Genomic DNA, 16,211 nt, shown 5'->3' with positions numbered 1-16,211 from the left:
TTAATCAGCAGAATTGAGTTATTGGTAAACTTTGGTATCATAATTATTGATAATTATTAAGAAATCTTAGAGTGTGGTAAATTCAAATTATTTGTTCTTGTGGCAACACTGGAAGATATGACGTGTACTTGTGAAGTAGCCGGCAGCCGTCCCCCTCCCCCGGTCGTCCTTGCTCCTTGCGCAATGCAAACTAGACTAAATAACGCTACCTGACGGCGTGATCGGGAATTTACGAGTGGGGAAATGGTTCCAACCCTCCCGCGCTCTTCTCTTTTTCCCCTCTACTCTTGTAATACCAACTAATAAATTACTGGATCATCTAGAAATCATGAAATCAAAAGATATTATAATTACTTTTATGAACTTTTAGATTCTAATTAATATTAAATTAATTATTGAACGTATTTTTATAACCTTTGAAGCAAAACACTCAAACGTTTGAGCCGAATGATAAAATTTTTATGTTGGCAGCAGGACTTCAGTGTCGTTGGAGAGGGTATCAAACTTTTCACGTTGTTGGTGATCCGCCGAAAACATCAGTAGAGAGGTGGGCTTGGGATGTGAGTCTAGAGAGAACACAAAATGGCGATGCTGTGTTCGGACTCGAAGGCGCCTTTGCGGCCCGTCAAAAGGGTCCAATTTGGTATTCTCAGCCCAGATGAAATCGTAAGTCGGCCTCATTACGAGAATCTAATTAGCTCTACAAACTGAGGGGAAAAAGTTGCAATTCCTTCCGGCTTATTCCACGACACGTCTATTTTGAAAATCAACACGCATGACAAGCTTCTAGAGCGTCTTAAGCCGTATATTAATCATAGGAACAGAAACAAATGAAACCTCCTAAAATTATGTTTAATCCTCCAATTGCCTCTATGGCAATGTTGATCTGATCCATAAATTCAAATGTACATAATAATATTTTACATATTTTTTGCTTTGCTCATTGCTCACCTTGAGAAATTCACAGACAGACCTAAAAAATTCCCGTTTCATTTTTATGCACAACATCACAACAAATTATTTTTGATAGATTTTTTTACGATACATAGATCAATTTTAGATAATTTAATCCACTATCTCACAGCGAAGGCTATGTACATAATGTTTTTGTAATTGCAATTTACAAGAAAAACTAATATTATATAAAATTCAGCGGCGGATGTCGGTCACAGAAGGGGGCATCCGCTACCCTGAGACTTATGAAGGCGGAAGGCCAAAGATTGGGGGTCTCATGGACCCACGCCAGGGTGTCATGGACAGAAACTCTCGCTGCCAAACTTGCGCTGGTACGTATTGGAGTTATTATTATTAATTATATTCTTCTCAAGTCAGGAAAAAAAACCGAATTCTAAAATAATTACAAATTAATAAATTAAAACAATTATAGGTAACATGACGGAGTGTCCTGGACACTTTGGACATCTGGAACTAGCAAAGCCAGTTTTTCACGTCGGCTTTCTGAAACAGACCATCAAAGTGATTCGCTGTGTTTGTTTCTACTGTTCAAAAATGCTTGTCGGACCTGTAAGTTTCAAAAGCTACAATGCAATTAAAAGCATTTTTTAATAAATTCATTTCACAGAATAATCCCAAAATCAAAGAGGTCGTGATGAAAACCAAAGGTCAGCCAAGGAAGCGTTTGGCTTTTGTGTATGACCTCTGCAAAGGCAAAAACATTTGCGAGGGTGGTGATGAAATGGACCTGGCCAAAGACCCAGACCGAAACCCTGAAGATCCTGGTGGTGCGGCTGTAAGTCTTCAGTAGTTGAATAATTTAATGTGAGATTAAATTTTAAATTGTTTAGAAAAAGCAAGGGCATGGCGGCTGTGGTCGTTACCAGCCAAACATTCGTCGTGCTGGGCTTGACCTGACTGCGGAGTGGAAACATGTCAATGAAGACACACAAGAAAAGAAAATCAACCTCTCTGCTGAGAGAGTCTACGAGATTTTCAAACACATTTCAGGTAATTGAAAAATGCCATCTTCTACCTTAGATATTTTTTCATCGTTGTTAAAAAAAAAATTCTGAATATTTTATTTAATTCCTTTTAGATGAGGAGTGCTTCATCATGGGCATGGACCCGAAATATGCTCGTCCTGACTGGATGATTACCACAGTATTGCCAGTGCCCCCATTGGCCGTTCGGCCTGCCGTCGTGATGTATGGCTCGGCCCGGAACCAGGACGATTTGACTCACAAACTGGCTGACATCATCAAGTCAAACAACGAACTGGCCAGAAACGAGCAGGCCGGCGCTGCAGCTCACGTGCTCTACGAAAACACTAAGATGCTCCAGTTCCACGTGGCAACGCTAATTGACAATGACATGCCTGGCATGCCGAGGGCGATGCAAAAGTCTGGCAAGCCGCTGAAGGCTATCAAAGCCCGCTTGAAGGGCAAGGAAGGGCGAATCAGAGGAAACTTGATGGGAAAGCGTGTTGACTTCTCTGCTCGTACTGTCATCACGCCTGATCCCAATCTGCACATCGATCAGGTTGGAGTGCCTCGATCCATTGCTCAGAACTTGACGTTCCCAGAGATTGTAACACCATTCAACCTTGAACAGTAAGTCTGATTTTTCTACGTTAAAATTAAGATGAAAAAAAAATTATTTGATGATTTATGAATTTGGACTGATATATTTTACTAATTGATAATTGTTTCTGTTTTAGCATGCAAGAGTTGGTGCGCCGAGGCAACTCTCAGTACCCTGGTGCCAAGTACATTGTTCGGGATAATGGGGAACGTATCGATTTGCGTTACCACCCAAAACCTTCAGACCTTCACCTCCAGTGTGGATACAGAGTGGAGAGGCACATCCGGGATGGCGACTTGGTCATCTTCAACCGTCAGCCCACACTTCACAAGATGAGTATGATGGGGCACAGAGTGAAGGTACTGCCTTGGTCGACGTTCCGCATGAACCTCAGTGTAACTTCTCCCTACAACGCTGATTTTGACGGCGATGAAATGAACTTGCACGTGCCTCAGTCGATGGAGACCAGGGCTGAGGTTGAGAACATCCACGTCACACCCAGACAGATCATCACCCCACAGGCCAACAAACCTGTCATGGGTATTGTGCAAGACACCCTGACTGCAGTCAGGAAAATGACCAGACGAGATGTCTTCATTGAGAAAGAGCAGATGATGAATATTCTGCTGTTTTTGCCCATCTGGGACGGGAAAATGCCACAACCAGCCATCTTGAAGCCAAAGCCTCTGTGGACAGGCAAGCAAATCTTCTCGCTCATCATTCCTGGCAATGTCAACATGATTCGGACCCACTCGACTCATCCCGACGATGAGAATTCAGGTCCCTATAATTGGATTTCACCTGGAGACACAAAGGTTATGGTCGAGCATGGTGAACTGATCATGGGGATCCTCTGTAAGAAGACCCTGGGTACCTCCGCAGGGTCTCTTCTGCATATTTGTATGTTGGAGTTGGGCCATGAAGAGTGTGGCCGGTTTTACGGAAACATCCAGACAGTGGTGAACAATTGGCTGCTCCTTGAAGGTCACTCCATCGGCATAGGAGACACCATTGCTGATCCTCAGACCTACATTGAAATCCAGAGGGCCATTAAGAAGGCCAAAGAAGACGTGATTGAGGTCATTCAAAAGGCCCACAACATGGAGTTGGAGCCAACACCAGGAAACACCCTGAGGCAGACCTTCGAAAATCAGGTCAATCGTATTTTGAACGATGCTCGTGACAAGACTGGTGGCTCTGCAAAGAAGTCCCTCACCGAGTACAACAACCTGAAGGCCATGGTGGTTGCCGGTTCCAAAGGTTCCAACATCAACATTTCCCAGGTCATTGCCTGTGTGGGTCAGCAGAACGTTGAGGGCAAGCGTATTCCATTCGGCTTCAGAAAGAGAACCCTTCCTCACTTCATCAAGGATGACTACGGTCCCGAGTCAAGAGGATTTGTCGAGAACTCGTACTTGGCTGGCTTGACGCCGTCAGAGTTTTACTTCCACGCCATGGGTGGTAGAGAGGGTCTCATTGATACTGCTGTCAAGACTGCAGAAACTGGTTACATCCAGCGTCGTCTCATCAAAGCCATGGAGTCTGTCATGGTGCATTATGACGGAACAGTGAGTTTTTATTTCAACTTTTAAATCTACTTTTAACTTTCCTTGCAAGGGTTTTTACATAGGACCATGCTTGAAATTTTTCTTATTAGCTATTCCAAGCTGTCTGTTGAGCAAAATGCAGACTTAATTTTTTCTTCATATCAATCAATGATTTCCATATAATTTTATTTTTGTCTAAAAGAAAAGAAAAATTGTTGTTTGTTAGTGTTAAATTATGTTTTTATAATGGCTTCTAAATTCCCTCTCCCCATTTGATATCTGTTTAATTTGACCAGTGTTCATGAAATTAATGTATCTTTCTAGGTGCGAAACTCTGTTGGCCAGTTGATTCAGCTTCGTTATGGTGAGGATGGTCTTTGCGGAGAGACGGTCGAGTTCCAAACTCTGCCAACAATCAAGCTTTCCAATGATGAGTTTGAGCGTGGATACAGATTTGACCCTGGCAATGAAAGATACCTCAGGAGAGTTTTCAGTGAGGATGTCGTGAAGGAGTTGATGGGGTCTGGAGAGGTGAATTATTAAAATATCGGCATTTGTTTCCATTTTAACGGCTGTGGTGCTGCAGGTTATTTCCGAGCTTGAGAAAGAGTGGGATTTGCTGAAAAAGGACCGGGAGAGCATGAGGGAGACCTTCCCAAGTGGAGAAGACAAAGTTGTGCTGCCGTGCAACTTGGAGCGCATGATTTGGAATGCGCAAAAGATTTTCCACATCAACAAACGTCTGCCCACGGACCTTTCACCACTGACCGTGATCGAGGGTGTTAGAAATTTACTGACAAAATGCATTATTGTGGCTGGCGAAGACAGACTCAGCAAACAGGCCAACGAGAATGCCACCTTATTGTTCCAGTGCTTGGTGCGCTCCATTCTCTGTACCAAAAATGTAGCAGACAAGTACAGACTGAGTGCAGAGGCATTTGAATGGCTGGTGGGAGAAATCGAGACTAGATTCCAGCAGGTTTGTGTTTTATTTAAAAATCTTATAGAATATAAGCATTTTTCAACTTAAAAAATCTTTTTATAGTTGTATAATGGCAATGTTTGAGCACATGAATTAACAAAATTTTGAAGCGTTACAACATTTCGTAAATATCAATTGCGCTTTTTCCAGGCCCAATGTCAACCTGGAGAAATGGTTGGTGCCTTGGCTGCTCAGTCTCTTGGTGAACCTGCCACTCAGATGACACTTAACACTTTCCATTTTGCTGGTGTATCATCGAAAAACGTGACACTTGGTGTGCCGAGGCTGAAGGAAATCATCAATATTAGCAAGAAACCAAAAGCCCCTTCTCTGACCGTTTTCTTGACTGGTGCCGCTGCCAGGGACGCTGAGAAAGCCAAGAATGTGCTGTGTCGCTTGGAACACACCACCCTAAGAAAGGTTGGTGATTATTTTGCATTTTGCCTTTCTGAATTATTTCTAATTTTATACTTCTCAACTTCTCAGGTCACAGCTAATACTGCCATCTACTACGATCCCGATCCGCAAAACACAGTCATCTCTGAGGATCAGGAGTTTGTTAACATTTACTACGAAATGCCTGACTTTGACCCAACCAGAATATCTCCCTGGTTACTCCGTATTGAGCTTGACCGCAAACGTATGACAGACAAAAAATTGACCATGGAGCAGATTGCGGAGAAAATCAACCTGGGCTTTGGTGACGACTTGAACTGTATCTTCAACGATGACAACGCTGAGAAGCTCGTTCTGCGAATTCGCATCATGAACAGCGGCGGTGATGATGGCAAATTTGACGACGACGAGCAGCAGGCTGACAAGATGGAGGACGATATGTTCCTGAGGTGCATCGAGGCAAACATGCTGTCAGACATGACCTTGCAGGGCATTGAGGCCATCACCAAGGTCTACATGCATCTGCCACAGACTGACTCGAAGAAGAAAATTGTCATCACAGACAACGGCCGCTTCAAGGCCATTGCCGAGTGGCTGCTTGAGACGGACGGAACCAGTTTGATGAAAGTCCTCAGCGAGAGGGACGTAGACCCTGTGAGAACTTCCTCCAATGATATCTGTGAAATTTTCTCGGTACTCGGCATTGAGGCAGTCCGAAAGTCTGTCGAGAAGGAAATGAATGCTGTGCTGCAGTTCTACGGCTTGTATGTCAACTACCGGCATCTGGCCTTGCTTTGTGACGTCATGACCGCCAAGGGTCACTTGATGGCCATCACTCGTCACGGCATCAACAGACAGGTACTAAAATTGTGGATTTTTTTTTTCATTACAAAATTTGCAAGAAATTCTGGGTTTTCAGCAGTTACTTGATTGATTCATTTATTATATTGATAGCTTTTTTCTTGACCAGCAGAGGGGAGATTTTTATTTAATTGCAATTATGTTTTTAGGACACTGGTGCTCTTATGAGGTGCAGTTTTGAAGAGACAGTTGATGTGCTCATGGACGCCGCCTCGCATGCTGAGCAGGATCCAATGAGAGGTGTTTCAGAAAACATTATTCTTGGCCAACTTCCTCGCATGGGCACTGGAGCCTTTGATCTTTTACTTGACGCAGACAAGTGCAAGCACGGCATTGAAATCCCGATGCACTTGGGTGCTGGAATGATGGTCGGCGCTCCTGCCGGCGGAATCTTTGTAGGGGCTGCTACCCCAAGCAGCATGAGTCCACATGTAAGTACCTTAATTTATTGCATAAGAAAATGTATATTATATTATGTTGTCAAATTCATGCTTATTGTTAGGGCAATCAAATAAATTAAAAAAGAATTTGCTGTGATTCATAAATATTGAATTGTCTTTTCAGATGACCCCATGGAACCAAGGAACTCCTTCATATGCTCACGCCTGGTCGCCAGGCCTTGGAAGTGGCATGACTCCTGGTGGGCCAGGATTCTCGCCTTCTGGCTCAAGCGACGCCTCCGGCCTCAGTCCAGGATACAGTCCAGCTTGGTCGCCGCAGCCTGGCTCTCCGTCAGCAAGCCCAAGCATGAGTCCATACATTCCATCACCTGTTGGTGCCTCTCCAAACTATAGTCCATCGAGTCCTGCCTACGCTCCGGCGTCACCATCGATGACTCCGTCATCACCCAACTACTCGCCAACAAGTCCGAGCTATCTGACCAGCCCTTCGTACTCGCCCACATCTCCAAACTACCCTGCGTCACCCAACTACAGTCCGTCGAGTCCTGGCTTCTCTGTATCATCGCCAAGATACTCACCGACAAGCCCTTCGTACTCGCCAACATCTCCTTCATATTCCATGTCTCCAAGTAAGTAAAAATGTTTTCATTTCAATGAATATTTTATTGTTATGTTCTCTTTAATTTCAATTCTCATAATAATTTGTGTGTGTGTTTTTTTTTTAGGCTACTCTCCTCAGTCTCCAAACTACTCTCCGCAGTCGCCGAGCTATTCGCCTCAGTCGCCGAGCTATTCTCCACAAAGCTACTCGGCAACCACGCCATCATATTCACCAAACAGCCCTTCATACTCACCAACATCACCGTCGTACTCTCCAACCTCTCCATCCTACTCGCCCACCAGCCCTTCCTACAGCCCTTCATCTCCGTCGTACAGCCCTTCGTCGCCAGCATTCAACCCCAGCAGCCCTTGTTACACACCCGCGTCCCCTTCGTACTCAGGCTCGCCCTCGTACTCGCCTTCTAGTCCCAACTATTCGCCATCGAGTCCCAACACCTTCAGCCAGACGTCGCCCAAGTACTCGCCGTCTTCACCGTCCTACTCGGTGTCCTCGTACGCCCGCTCTTCTCCACAGTACAGCCCCAGCAGCCCGCAGTACTCGTCCTCTTCACCACAACACACAGCCACGTCGACCAGGTTTGGTGGTGCCAGTCCCAAGTACGCCATGACCTCCAGCTCGTACTCGCCCCAGCAGCCGCAGTACTCGCCATCGAGCACAAAGTACTCGCCCACCAGCCCAACTTTCTCCGCCTCACCCAAGGACGGCAGCGCCAGTGGCCAGGCCAGCTACTCGCCCACGTCCCCGAGCTACAGCCCCACTTCGCCTGCTTACGAACCTGAGGACGACATGTAGACGGACACTTATTTGTTAGTTGCACAAACCATATGTTTTGGTTGCAAACTTTCATTTTTTCATCATTTCATTTGGCCTCAATCGTTGCATTTGTACCAAAATCTTTGTTTCCATTCTAACACTATTGCGGTTTAAGAATAAAGTTCACAATATATTTAAGATATGTGTTTCTTTTTATGCTCCTGGTAAAGCAAATGTTATGAATATCCTTAGAAGGAAGAGTAGATAATATTCTTTTACAAATTCAAGGGTGTAGAGAGCTTCCAAAAAGGCGAGTGGCTGCATGGACAGGGGGGTCAGAGCAGTAAATTCTGTGTAAATCTCTCAATACTGTCCAAATGTTTTTAAGTAAATATAGAAAATTATCTATGAAGCTATGCTCAAAATGTATACTTAAAAAAGTAGCCTAGAGTTTCACTCGACTCCAAATATGTTCTATTTTAAGAAAAAAAGTCTGTTGAAATGTTAACTGAAAAAGAATGAGAAAAACGAAGCCTTTTCACAAAATTAATGTAAGGAGTTAGAATAGAACCATTTATGCACTCGAATAACTTGGCGCCTGAAGCCAGGTGATCTCGACGGTACTTCTTGTGGTTGCTTAGGGTATTTTTTATAATATAGACTACATAAGTTTCATTTGCAAAGATTTATAAACAGACTTAAACTTATGAGGAATATAAACAAAAATTAATATATACTATCCAATTTTTTATGATTTTATTATTTCTTTTGCATAAAAACTTTTGATATAATCAATCAAGTTGAGCCTTCTCAAAAAAGTGAGAAAATCATTTCTTCCAAACATCAAAATTTCTTGCCATACAAAAGAGCAGATTCAATTGGCTTAACATCTGAATTATCCCAATAAGAGTGTCAAACAGAACAAATTACAGAGTCCCACCTTAATTTACGTAGACTGTATATCAATTGGCGAGTCAGATCTAGACTATTTGTGGTGCGACTCCGTGTATTAGTTATATTGCTCAATAAATAAGGCACACGGGAAAGAAAGTCGCATAACAATTAATATTAACGTGATTAAATGAGCAAGAGGATTTGACGATCCCACCAAACACAAGAAATTGCACATAAGATCAGAAATAATTTTTACAACTATCCATCTCAAATAAACGAGTAAAAGTCGTGAGGAATATGAATATTTGCCACAGTACAAGAACAATCAACTTGTTCCGTCTTGGAAGACAAACATCGGGGAAGGAAAATCGTGTTGCTAACAGTCCCTAGGCCACTGCATGAGGCCCCAACAATTAATTATATAACAGCGCCAGCCAACAGAGCCAGTCTTCGGGAGTGTGTAAAATGTGTTTTCTTTCTCTGCTTACTCGAAGTATTTTTATTGCAGTTTAATTTATATTAAATTATCATCAGATGTTTTGGTTAAATATATATCATTAGTTTAAAAAATATCAACAATAAACTATCACGTGTGATAATCAACAAACTTTTGTCAGTGAAGTACGTCGCTAGTCAGGACGAGGAGGGTTTGCTCTTGCTCTTGCGCACGAAGGCTGGGAAGTGCAGTTTGCGTCGCTTGCGCTTCATTTCTTCCTCGGTGGCGGTCGCACTTGCCGAGCTGTCCGTCGAGTACGTCTCCTCCTCCAGAGATCCACACGCTCGGGTATTTCCTCGCGCCTCCAAGCTTGCTTCGCTCATGGAGCTCTTGGGCAGAAGACCCTGTACAAATGTTCTCATCACTTAATCTGCATTTTATAGGGTTAAATTTTCTAATCAAATTAAATAATGAAATACACCAAATCTGTAATTTGCATCAGCCCAGAAAGATTATTTTTACACTGCTCACCTCTCCGAGGTCGAATCTCTGCTGCACTTCTTGACTGACCGAGCGAGACATAACAGACGCTCTTTTCTCCATGCTGACGATCGGATTCAGCTGCGGCCTATCACAGTTATCATCCAACCCGGGACTCCTTTACATATTAAAGATGCCGAAGCAATTCTTTTTGCCATAATGCAGAAAATAACTTACGACTCCCCGCCCAGGGTGAACGTGACTGGCATTTCCATGGACGGCGAGGTGGAAGGGTCGAGATCGCGCTCCGAGCCAGATGAGTCGGCGTCCCTCCACGGGTCAGTGAAGCCTGCAAAAGGGTTGTAGGCGTTCTGAAGATGCCAACTCCGAATGCGAAAAGCAGCAGAGCCAGAATTTCAAGAGAACACTTGGCTCCAAAATCAACAGCAGGCATCTCGTTGGATCAAAGGATAGGGTGGAAATCAAAAGTAACACAACCTTAGCTTGGAAGGATTGCTTTTTTGTATGTTTATATATATTGTTAAAAGGCACTTTTACATTGGGATTTTTTTTAAATTCATGTGCAGATGGTAATAAATAATTTAACAGACATTCCCATGCTTGACGCTTCTCGCAAATAGTTTGTTGGTCCAGCCCGATTAAAATTAAAAGCGGTTGTCACAGCCACTTATCATTCGATGGTTTGTGTTTCCAGGTTTTAGTCAGTTTTGGTGTTATTAAAATCAACTCCAGACTGTGCGCGTAAAATTAAATAAATAAAATGAATTATAAACTCACAAGAGTGCAGACCCAAACTATTTGTTACATTTGATTGTCGAGTTCTCGCAAAACCCGTCTTTAGAATAAGGGAAAGTGCTTGTTGGATTGAGGCAAAAAAGTAAATCTAAAATCGGCAGGTAGAAATAAGAAAAGCGATAATTCCGTTGCATAAAATTATTGCTGGTAAAGAGCGACAAAACTCTTCAAGCACTTAACAAACTTAAGAACAAAAACAGATCAAGTTTAGGTGGTAAACCAGTACTCTAAGAAATCCATCTAAATGTTTAAAAACCATGCATAATAAAGTCAAGCTTCTCCTGTGCGTGCGGTGGTCAGAAGAGCAGAGAAAGCTCCGAATGTATGAAAAGCAACAGGGAAGGAAGGATAGATTTTGGTCAAGAGGATCCACAGGAGAACGACGACGCCGAGCTGCTTTTGACTTTATTGCTCCTCGTGCTCCGACTCGGACAGCTTACCTCCTGGACTTGCTTGCGACACTGAGTCGTCATCAAGGTCGTCCTGACTGCTCATTCGTCCTGGAAAGAAAACAACAATTTTTTTTTTTTATCAATTTGTCTGAATAACAAAAACAATTATATTTTCCTCGAGAACATCTGGATGAAACTAAACAGATTCAAAGTTAACTTTTTGACTCCAGTTTAGAAATTAATGATTCACCTCTGGTTAGTCTCCCGTTGCTGGGCCTGTAGAGCACAGTCTCCAAGTACGACAGGCCGTTGTTGCTGATAATGTTGAAACCACACAACATCTCAATTTGCTTCCAGCGGTGCACCCGTTCCTGCAGCTCTTGGGTCACTTCGTTCAGTGAGGTTCTGCCGACATGAAAACACGAGTGAGAAAATTTCTATGTACTTGGGACTCGGAAGAGGAGGCGGCCTTGTTAAAATAAGTTGGTCAAAAAACACAAGTGGCATTTAAAAACAGAAACAAACTCGACATACTAAGCACATACATGTACAGTGAAGTTTTGGACAAATTTAGGTTTAAAAAATCTTAGCTCTCACATACACACTGGAAAAATTGTGGAAATTAGGAATGACAAGTTTACTTCATGACTGCAAAGCAAATGATTTCATCTGGCAGAATGAAAGTTACAAATTCAAAATTTGACGCGGTTATTTTTAGAAGACATAACTCAATTTGATTCAATTACTAAAATTTAGCCGAGAAGAATAAATAAATTAAATTTTATAATAAAACATTTTGAGTTAATTGTAAATAAAATCAATCAATTAATTAAAATTTATGATCAAGGTACAAGAGAAAAAATTATTGATCTTATTAGTTGCTATTTATTTACACAGGAAGTTAATTAAATTTAATGAGACTCGAAAAACAATGATTAGAAAGTGCAACTTTTCCTTGCCATAATTATCTCGAATTATCAAAGTGGGCGGCTGCAATATTAGTACAAGATAACGCACAAGGCTTGTCACAGAATGCAAATTTTTTCCGCAGTGCATAAATTAAGGGAGGGATTAGTCACACTTCTAAGCCTGAAAACTATTTACTTCAGCTCTGAAAGGGAGCCGCCCTCCTCTTCACTGTTTGTTTGCACCCATCATGACAACGCCAAGCAGTGAGTGTGAGAGAGTGAGAAATGACAAAGATTTTTCTGACTAGTGACAAAATTAACTATTCCAACATACCTGGCTTCGACAATGCTACGGTCGACGTCGTCAATTGACTTGCCATGCGTCGAGACGAACGCCCCGACCAGACTGGATCGTTTCTTTTTTAACTTCTCACACTGAAAAATTAAATATTTCACTTACATTTGAATCAATGAAATGGAAAATCAAATCAAATTGGGATGTGTTTTGTACAGTTAAATATTTGTAAAATAAAATTAAATTCATTTCAAAATCTGAAAATTTTCATACCAAACGGGGATTTTCATCGGTGGATTGACGAGCGAAACTTTAAATATTAATTCTCAGACTTTATAAAAAAAAACTCACAGCCTCTCTAGCCTGTTGCAACTGCCGCTCAGCTGATGACTTTTTCTTTGTGTAAGCTTTGTTTTCAATCTCGTGGGTCAGCTGAAGCCACTGCTGCAGTCCAATGGGCGGTGACCAGCACCGGTCTTCCAGCTCGCCCTCCGCCCTCTTCAGCTCGAGCCGCAGCGCCTGCACACACAAAAGACAATTAACTGGCAATTCAAAACAATCAGTCACCGACTTCAATCTCCTGCCGCATGATTTGCAGCTCCGGCTCGGTGCCTCGCGCCACTTGCGTTGCTGGCGCCGATTTGTGCTCTTTTAATTTGCGCTCGAGGTTCTCCTTCTCCGACACTACCGACTCCTGCTGCTGCTTTGCCTGCTCCAATTCTTTCTGAAAATTAAAAATCCATAATTAAAAAATTCCAGCAATAAAGATATTTGCGTTTTGTCTAAGACTCAATTTAAAAAAGGAAATTGCATCAAATTAAATTCATCTTCAATTCAATTTGTCAGATGAACAATAATGATTTGCACCAAATTTTTAAATTGAGAGGGGAATTATTGACTGTCGGCAAAAAAGCACCCACTTGTGTCTCAATCAGCATCTGCTCGGCCATGTGGAGACTTTCCATGTCCTTCATCATGCGCTGCAGGTCCTCCTGGGACAGCATTTTCTGCCTGTAGGCGTACCAGCAGGCGCCGCACGCACCAACCAGAAGGGTCAGCAGGACGATGTCCTTGACATGACCTCCATCTGCTGCAACAAAGACATTGAGAACTCCCTGCAAACGCAACACTCAACTCTACCTTTTGGTGGGCCGAAGAGCACTGCGTCCATGGCCTTGAGCGAAATCTTCTTGATGTGGATCGGGTCCTTGATTTTAAGCACGGTCCCGATGAACTGGTTGTTTGTGGCCAGTCTGAAGGATTAATTTGTCAAATGTTTGTCTGATCGAATTTTGTTGTTTTCATTTTCGAGATATTTATTTTAAAGAAAATTTTCAAGGTCCGTCCTTATTATAGGAGTTTGAAAGTTTCAATTTCATAATAAAATCGAATTGGAATTTGGCTATTCCAAAAATAATTAATGCATTTGTAATGCACACAACATGCAAATATCATATGTGTTTTGCTCTGTTTACCAAGAAAGGTGACGTCGCGGAGATAAAAAAAAATGTGGCGCAAATAGCGCAATGGCAGTAAAAGTAAAATCAGCAACTGGCAAACTCACCTGGGTAGATCCGAGCCTTTGATGGAATTTCGCGTGAACAACTCGACATATTGCGGCAGTTCAACGCACGCCACCAACCACTCGGTTGTCTGCTCGGTGGTCCAGTTGTGAACCTAGAAGAAATTTTAATATTTCAGATTATTAAAAAAACCGACAAAGTGAGACTTGCAAGAAAATAATATTTTAAGTCCAGGTCTGCCCAATTTGAATTTCGATTTTCACGGTTTTAAATAATTTTTGTTTCATCAGCAATAAAAACAAAAAATGTTTTCTTTTCAATTTCTATATTATTATAAATTATAACAGAAGAATTTATTATTTTATAATTGTTTTTCAAAAACTGACCGACCCCATGAGGAAAACGCAGGAGGAAATTACGCAAGCAAACCTCAATTATTTAAATCAAGTTAGCCAAGAACAGCAGAAACCGCAACCGAACGCAATTAAGTGTGCAAATTGAATTAACAGGTGCCTAAGCAGCCTGTTTGCGCCCCTTTAAATTGGTGAGGCCACAGACAACCTGATTTAAACCACATTTGGATTCATTTTAATTTTATCATCAATAATTTTAAGTGATTTTAATAACTCGATTCAATTCATTGATCCATTTAAAATAATAAGTAAAAAACATTAAAGAAAGAGCAAAGTTGTTCACTTCTTATCATCCCCTTTCTGCTAAGTTTTCCATCTTTTATTCCTTTTTTTTCAATTTTTAATTACGATTTTAGTATGTAGGATAAAAAAAAATAATAATAAGCACCTCAGAGCGAGTCCACGCTTCCCACAGCTCCTTGACAGAGATGTGATTGTCATCATTCCTGTGGAACGCTCGTTGTCTTCTCTCGTGTCCGTCCTCGTACTTGAGCTCCTCCCTGAGAAACTGAAGAAATCATATTAATGCATACTTTTCCATGATAAAATTGCAAAATTTGATGAGCACCTCATCAGATTCGGACAGGTCGACGTTTCCGTTGGCATCATCGTCCAGCTGTCGGTGCAGAGCCTCGATGGCCTCCATTCCCGACTTGTCTCCGATGGCTGCGGATCAGGGAAAGTTCGAGAGTCAATTCGCTTTTGCGAGCTTTTTCAATTCTTACGGATCTCGATGACGGGCGGCTCGGTGGTGCTGCTGAAGTGCGGCGGGTGTTGCAGGTTGCCGAGGGCGCCGCCGCTGGACGCGTACATGTTCTTGAAGTTGGCCCTCTGCTCGTCTAGTTCGCGGAAGCCGTTCGTGTCGGCCGCCTGCACCCAGGCGGCCAGCGTGGCCGCCAGGGTCACGAGGCCGGTGAGGCGCATATCGGGGTCAAAGCTAGTGTAGGTCGCTGCTGCCTGCGCGCGCGGTCCAGGGCCTCCTAGTCGTTATCTGTGTCCGCCCCGAGGGTAACAAACAGAGAGACAGATTCAGCAGGTTAAAGTGGTTTTGGCCTTGCGGTGCGTCACGCCACTCACGCATGGGCTCCGGCGGCCACCTCGGCTGCACTCATCGGGTCAATTGGCCGCTCCGCGCGAGATCAGCTCGATTGCTCTGCTGCCGAGTCCGCCGACCGACACTAATCAATTGTGTAAATTAACAGATGTCCGTCCGATCGTGCAGTGCAACAACTGACGGACGGAACGTTTTTTTTTTTTTCACTTTTCCGATCAGTGGTGCCACACGTACATGGCACTTCAACCAGCGCCACCTCACTCACGACACTCACCTCAAAGCTCGATCGGCGCTAAATTATGTGCAAAATCCTCTCACCAGCCTAGGGACGAGACGGCCAAATTAATTAGGTTTTTTTAACCTCCAGACTAAAAATCTTCTATTTATTTTCCGAAAATCGCCGAGACGCAGTATTATTTTAATAGGTTTTGCAGTATTAATTCAATTTTGCAACAAAAATGTTTTAAATTTATTTATATATTTTTTAAATTAAAATTTTATTTTTAGTTTTTACAACAAAGGCAATATTCTCTTCCCAAAGCGAGATGCATTCATCATTAAAATAAAATAATAAAACTGCTCAAAATAAAAATTGACGGGAAAAAATTACATGGAAATGAAGAAGTTGGGCTTTTCCTCGTTGTAGACGTTGTGAAAATTGAATTAATTAAAAAAAAACTCACACTGTTTCGGTCACGGTTGCGACCCTATTTCATGAGCAAGAAAAATAGAAAATATCAGCAAAATTGAAAAATATACCACATTTTAACATAAATAAATTAAAATCTTAAAACTAAAGTCAGCGATCAGCGCGGTTGCTCATGAAATAGTTTGGTACTTGAATTTATTGCTAGTTTTAAGATTTTAATTTTTTTTATGTTAAAATGTGGTGTTTCTTAA

The 16,211-nt window shown here is 42.3% G+C and overlaps 2 protein-coding genes across 5 annotated transcripts; one reads left to right on the top strand and one right to left on the bottom strand.

Moving 5' to 3' along the window:
- Window positions 1-507: 507 nt before the first annotated feature.
- LOC132199770 (DNA-directed RNA polymerase II subunit RPB1) lies at window positions 508-8,289 on the top strand. Its single transcript, XM_059624732.1, has 14 exons — window positions 508-666; window positions 1,154-1,286; window positions 1,388-1,524; window positions 1,583-1,750; window positions 1,806-1,965; window positions 2,054-2,567; window positions 2,675-4,106; window positions 4,410-4,616; window positions 4,672-5,064; window positions 5,218-5,487; window positions 5,554-6,321; window positions 6,474-6,755; window positions 6,889-7,354; window positions 7,451-8,289. Exons 1-14 carry the CDS (start codon window positions 583-585, stop codon window positions 8,137-8,139), a joined length of 5,703 nt encoding a protein of 1,900 aa, XP_059480715.1. The 5' UTR covers window positions 508-582; the 3' UTR covers window positions 8,140-8,289.
- Window positions 8,290-8,840: 551 nt separating this feature from the next.
- Window positions 8,841-15,516, bottom strand: LOC132200636 (stromal interaction molecule homolog). 4 transcript variants are annotated; one of them, XM_059626255.1, is made up of 16 exons: window positions 15,335-15,516; window positions 14,983-15,248; window positions 14,826-14,923; window positions 14,646-14,765; window positions 13,886-13,998; window positions 13,462-13,574; window positions 13,242-13,411; window positions 12,893-13,045; window positions 12,673-12,840; window positions 12,361-12,461; window positions 12,223-12,255; window positions 11,369-11,523; window positions 11,167-11,226; window positions 10,148-10,259; window positions 9,962-10,088; window positions 8,841-9,834 (listed from the first exon to the last, which is right to left on the bottom strand). In XM_059626255.1, exons 2-16 carry the CDS (start codon window positions 15,179-15,181, stop codon window positions 9,628-9,630), a joined length of 1,929 nt encoding a protein of 642 aa, XP_059482238.1. In that variant the 5' UTR covers window positions 15,182-15,248; window positions 15,335-15,516; the 3' UTR covers window positions 8,841-9,627. The 4 variants fall into 4 exon arrangements, with proteins under 4 accessions (XP_059482238.1, XP_059482239.1, XP_059482240.1 ...); XM_059626256.1 differs by having other exon boundaries at window positions 13,242-13,408; XM_059626257.1 differs by lacking the exon at window positions 12,223-12,255 and having other exon boundaries at window positions 15,335-15,515.
- Between the last annotated feature and the right edge of the window lie 695 nt (window positions 15,517-16,211).

Source organism: Neocloeon triangulifer, unplaced genomic scaffold (genome assembly GCF_031216515.1).
Source record: "Neocloeon triangulifer isolate White Clay Creek 2 clone unplaced genomic scaffold, ASM3121651v1 ptg000014l, whole genome shotgun sequence".
NCBI classification, from domain to species: Eukaryota; Metazoa; Arthropoda; class Insecta; order Ephemeroptera; family Baetidae; genus Neocloeon; species Neocloeon triangulifer.
The sequence above is the reverse complement of the archived record's forward strand: the minus strand, read 5'-3'. Positions and strand labels throughout refer to the sequence as shown.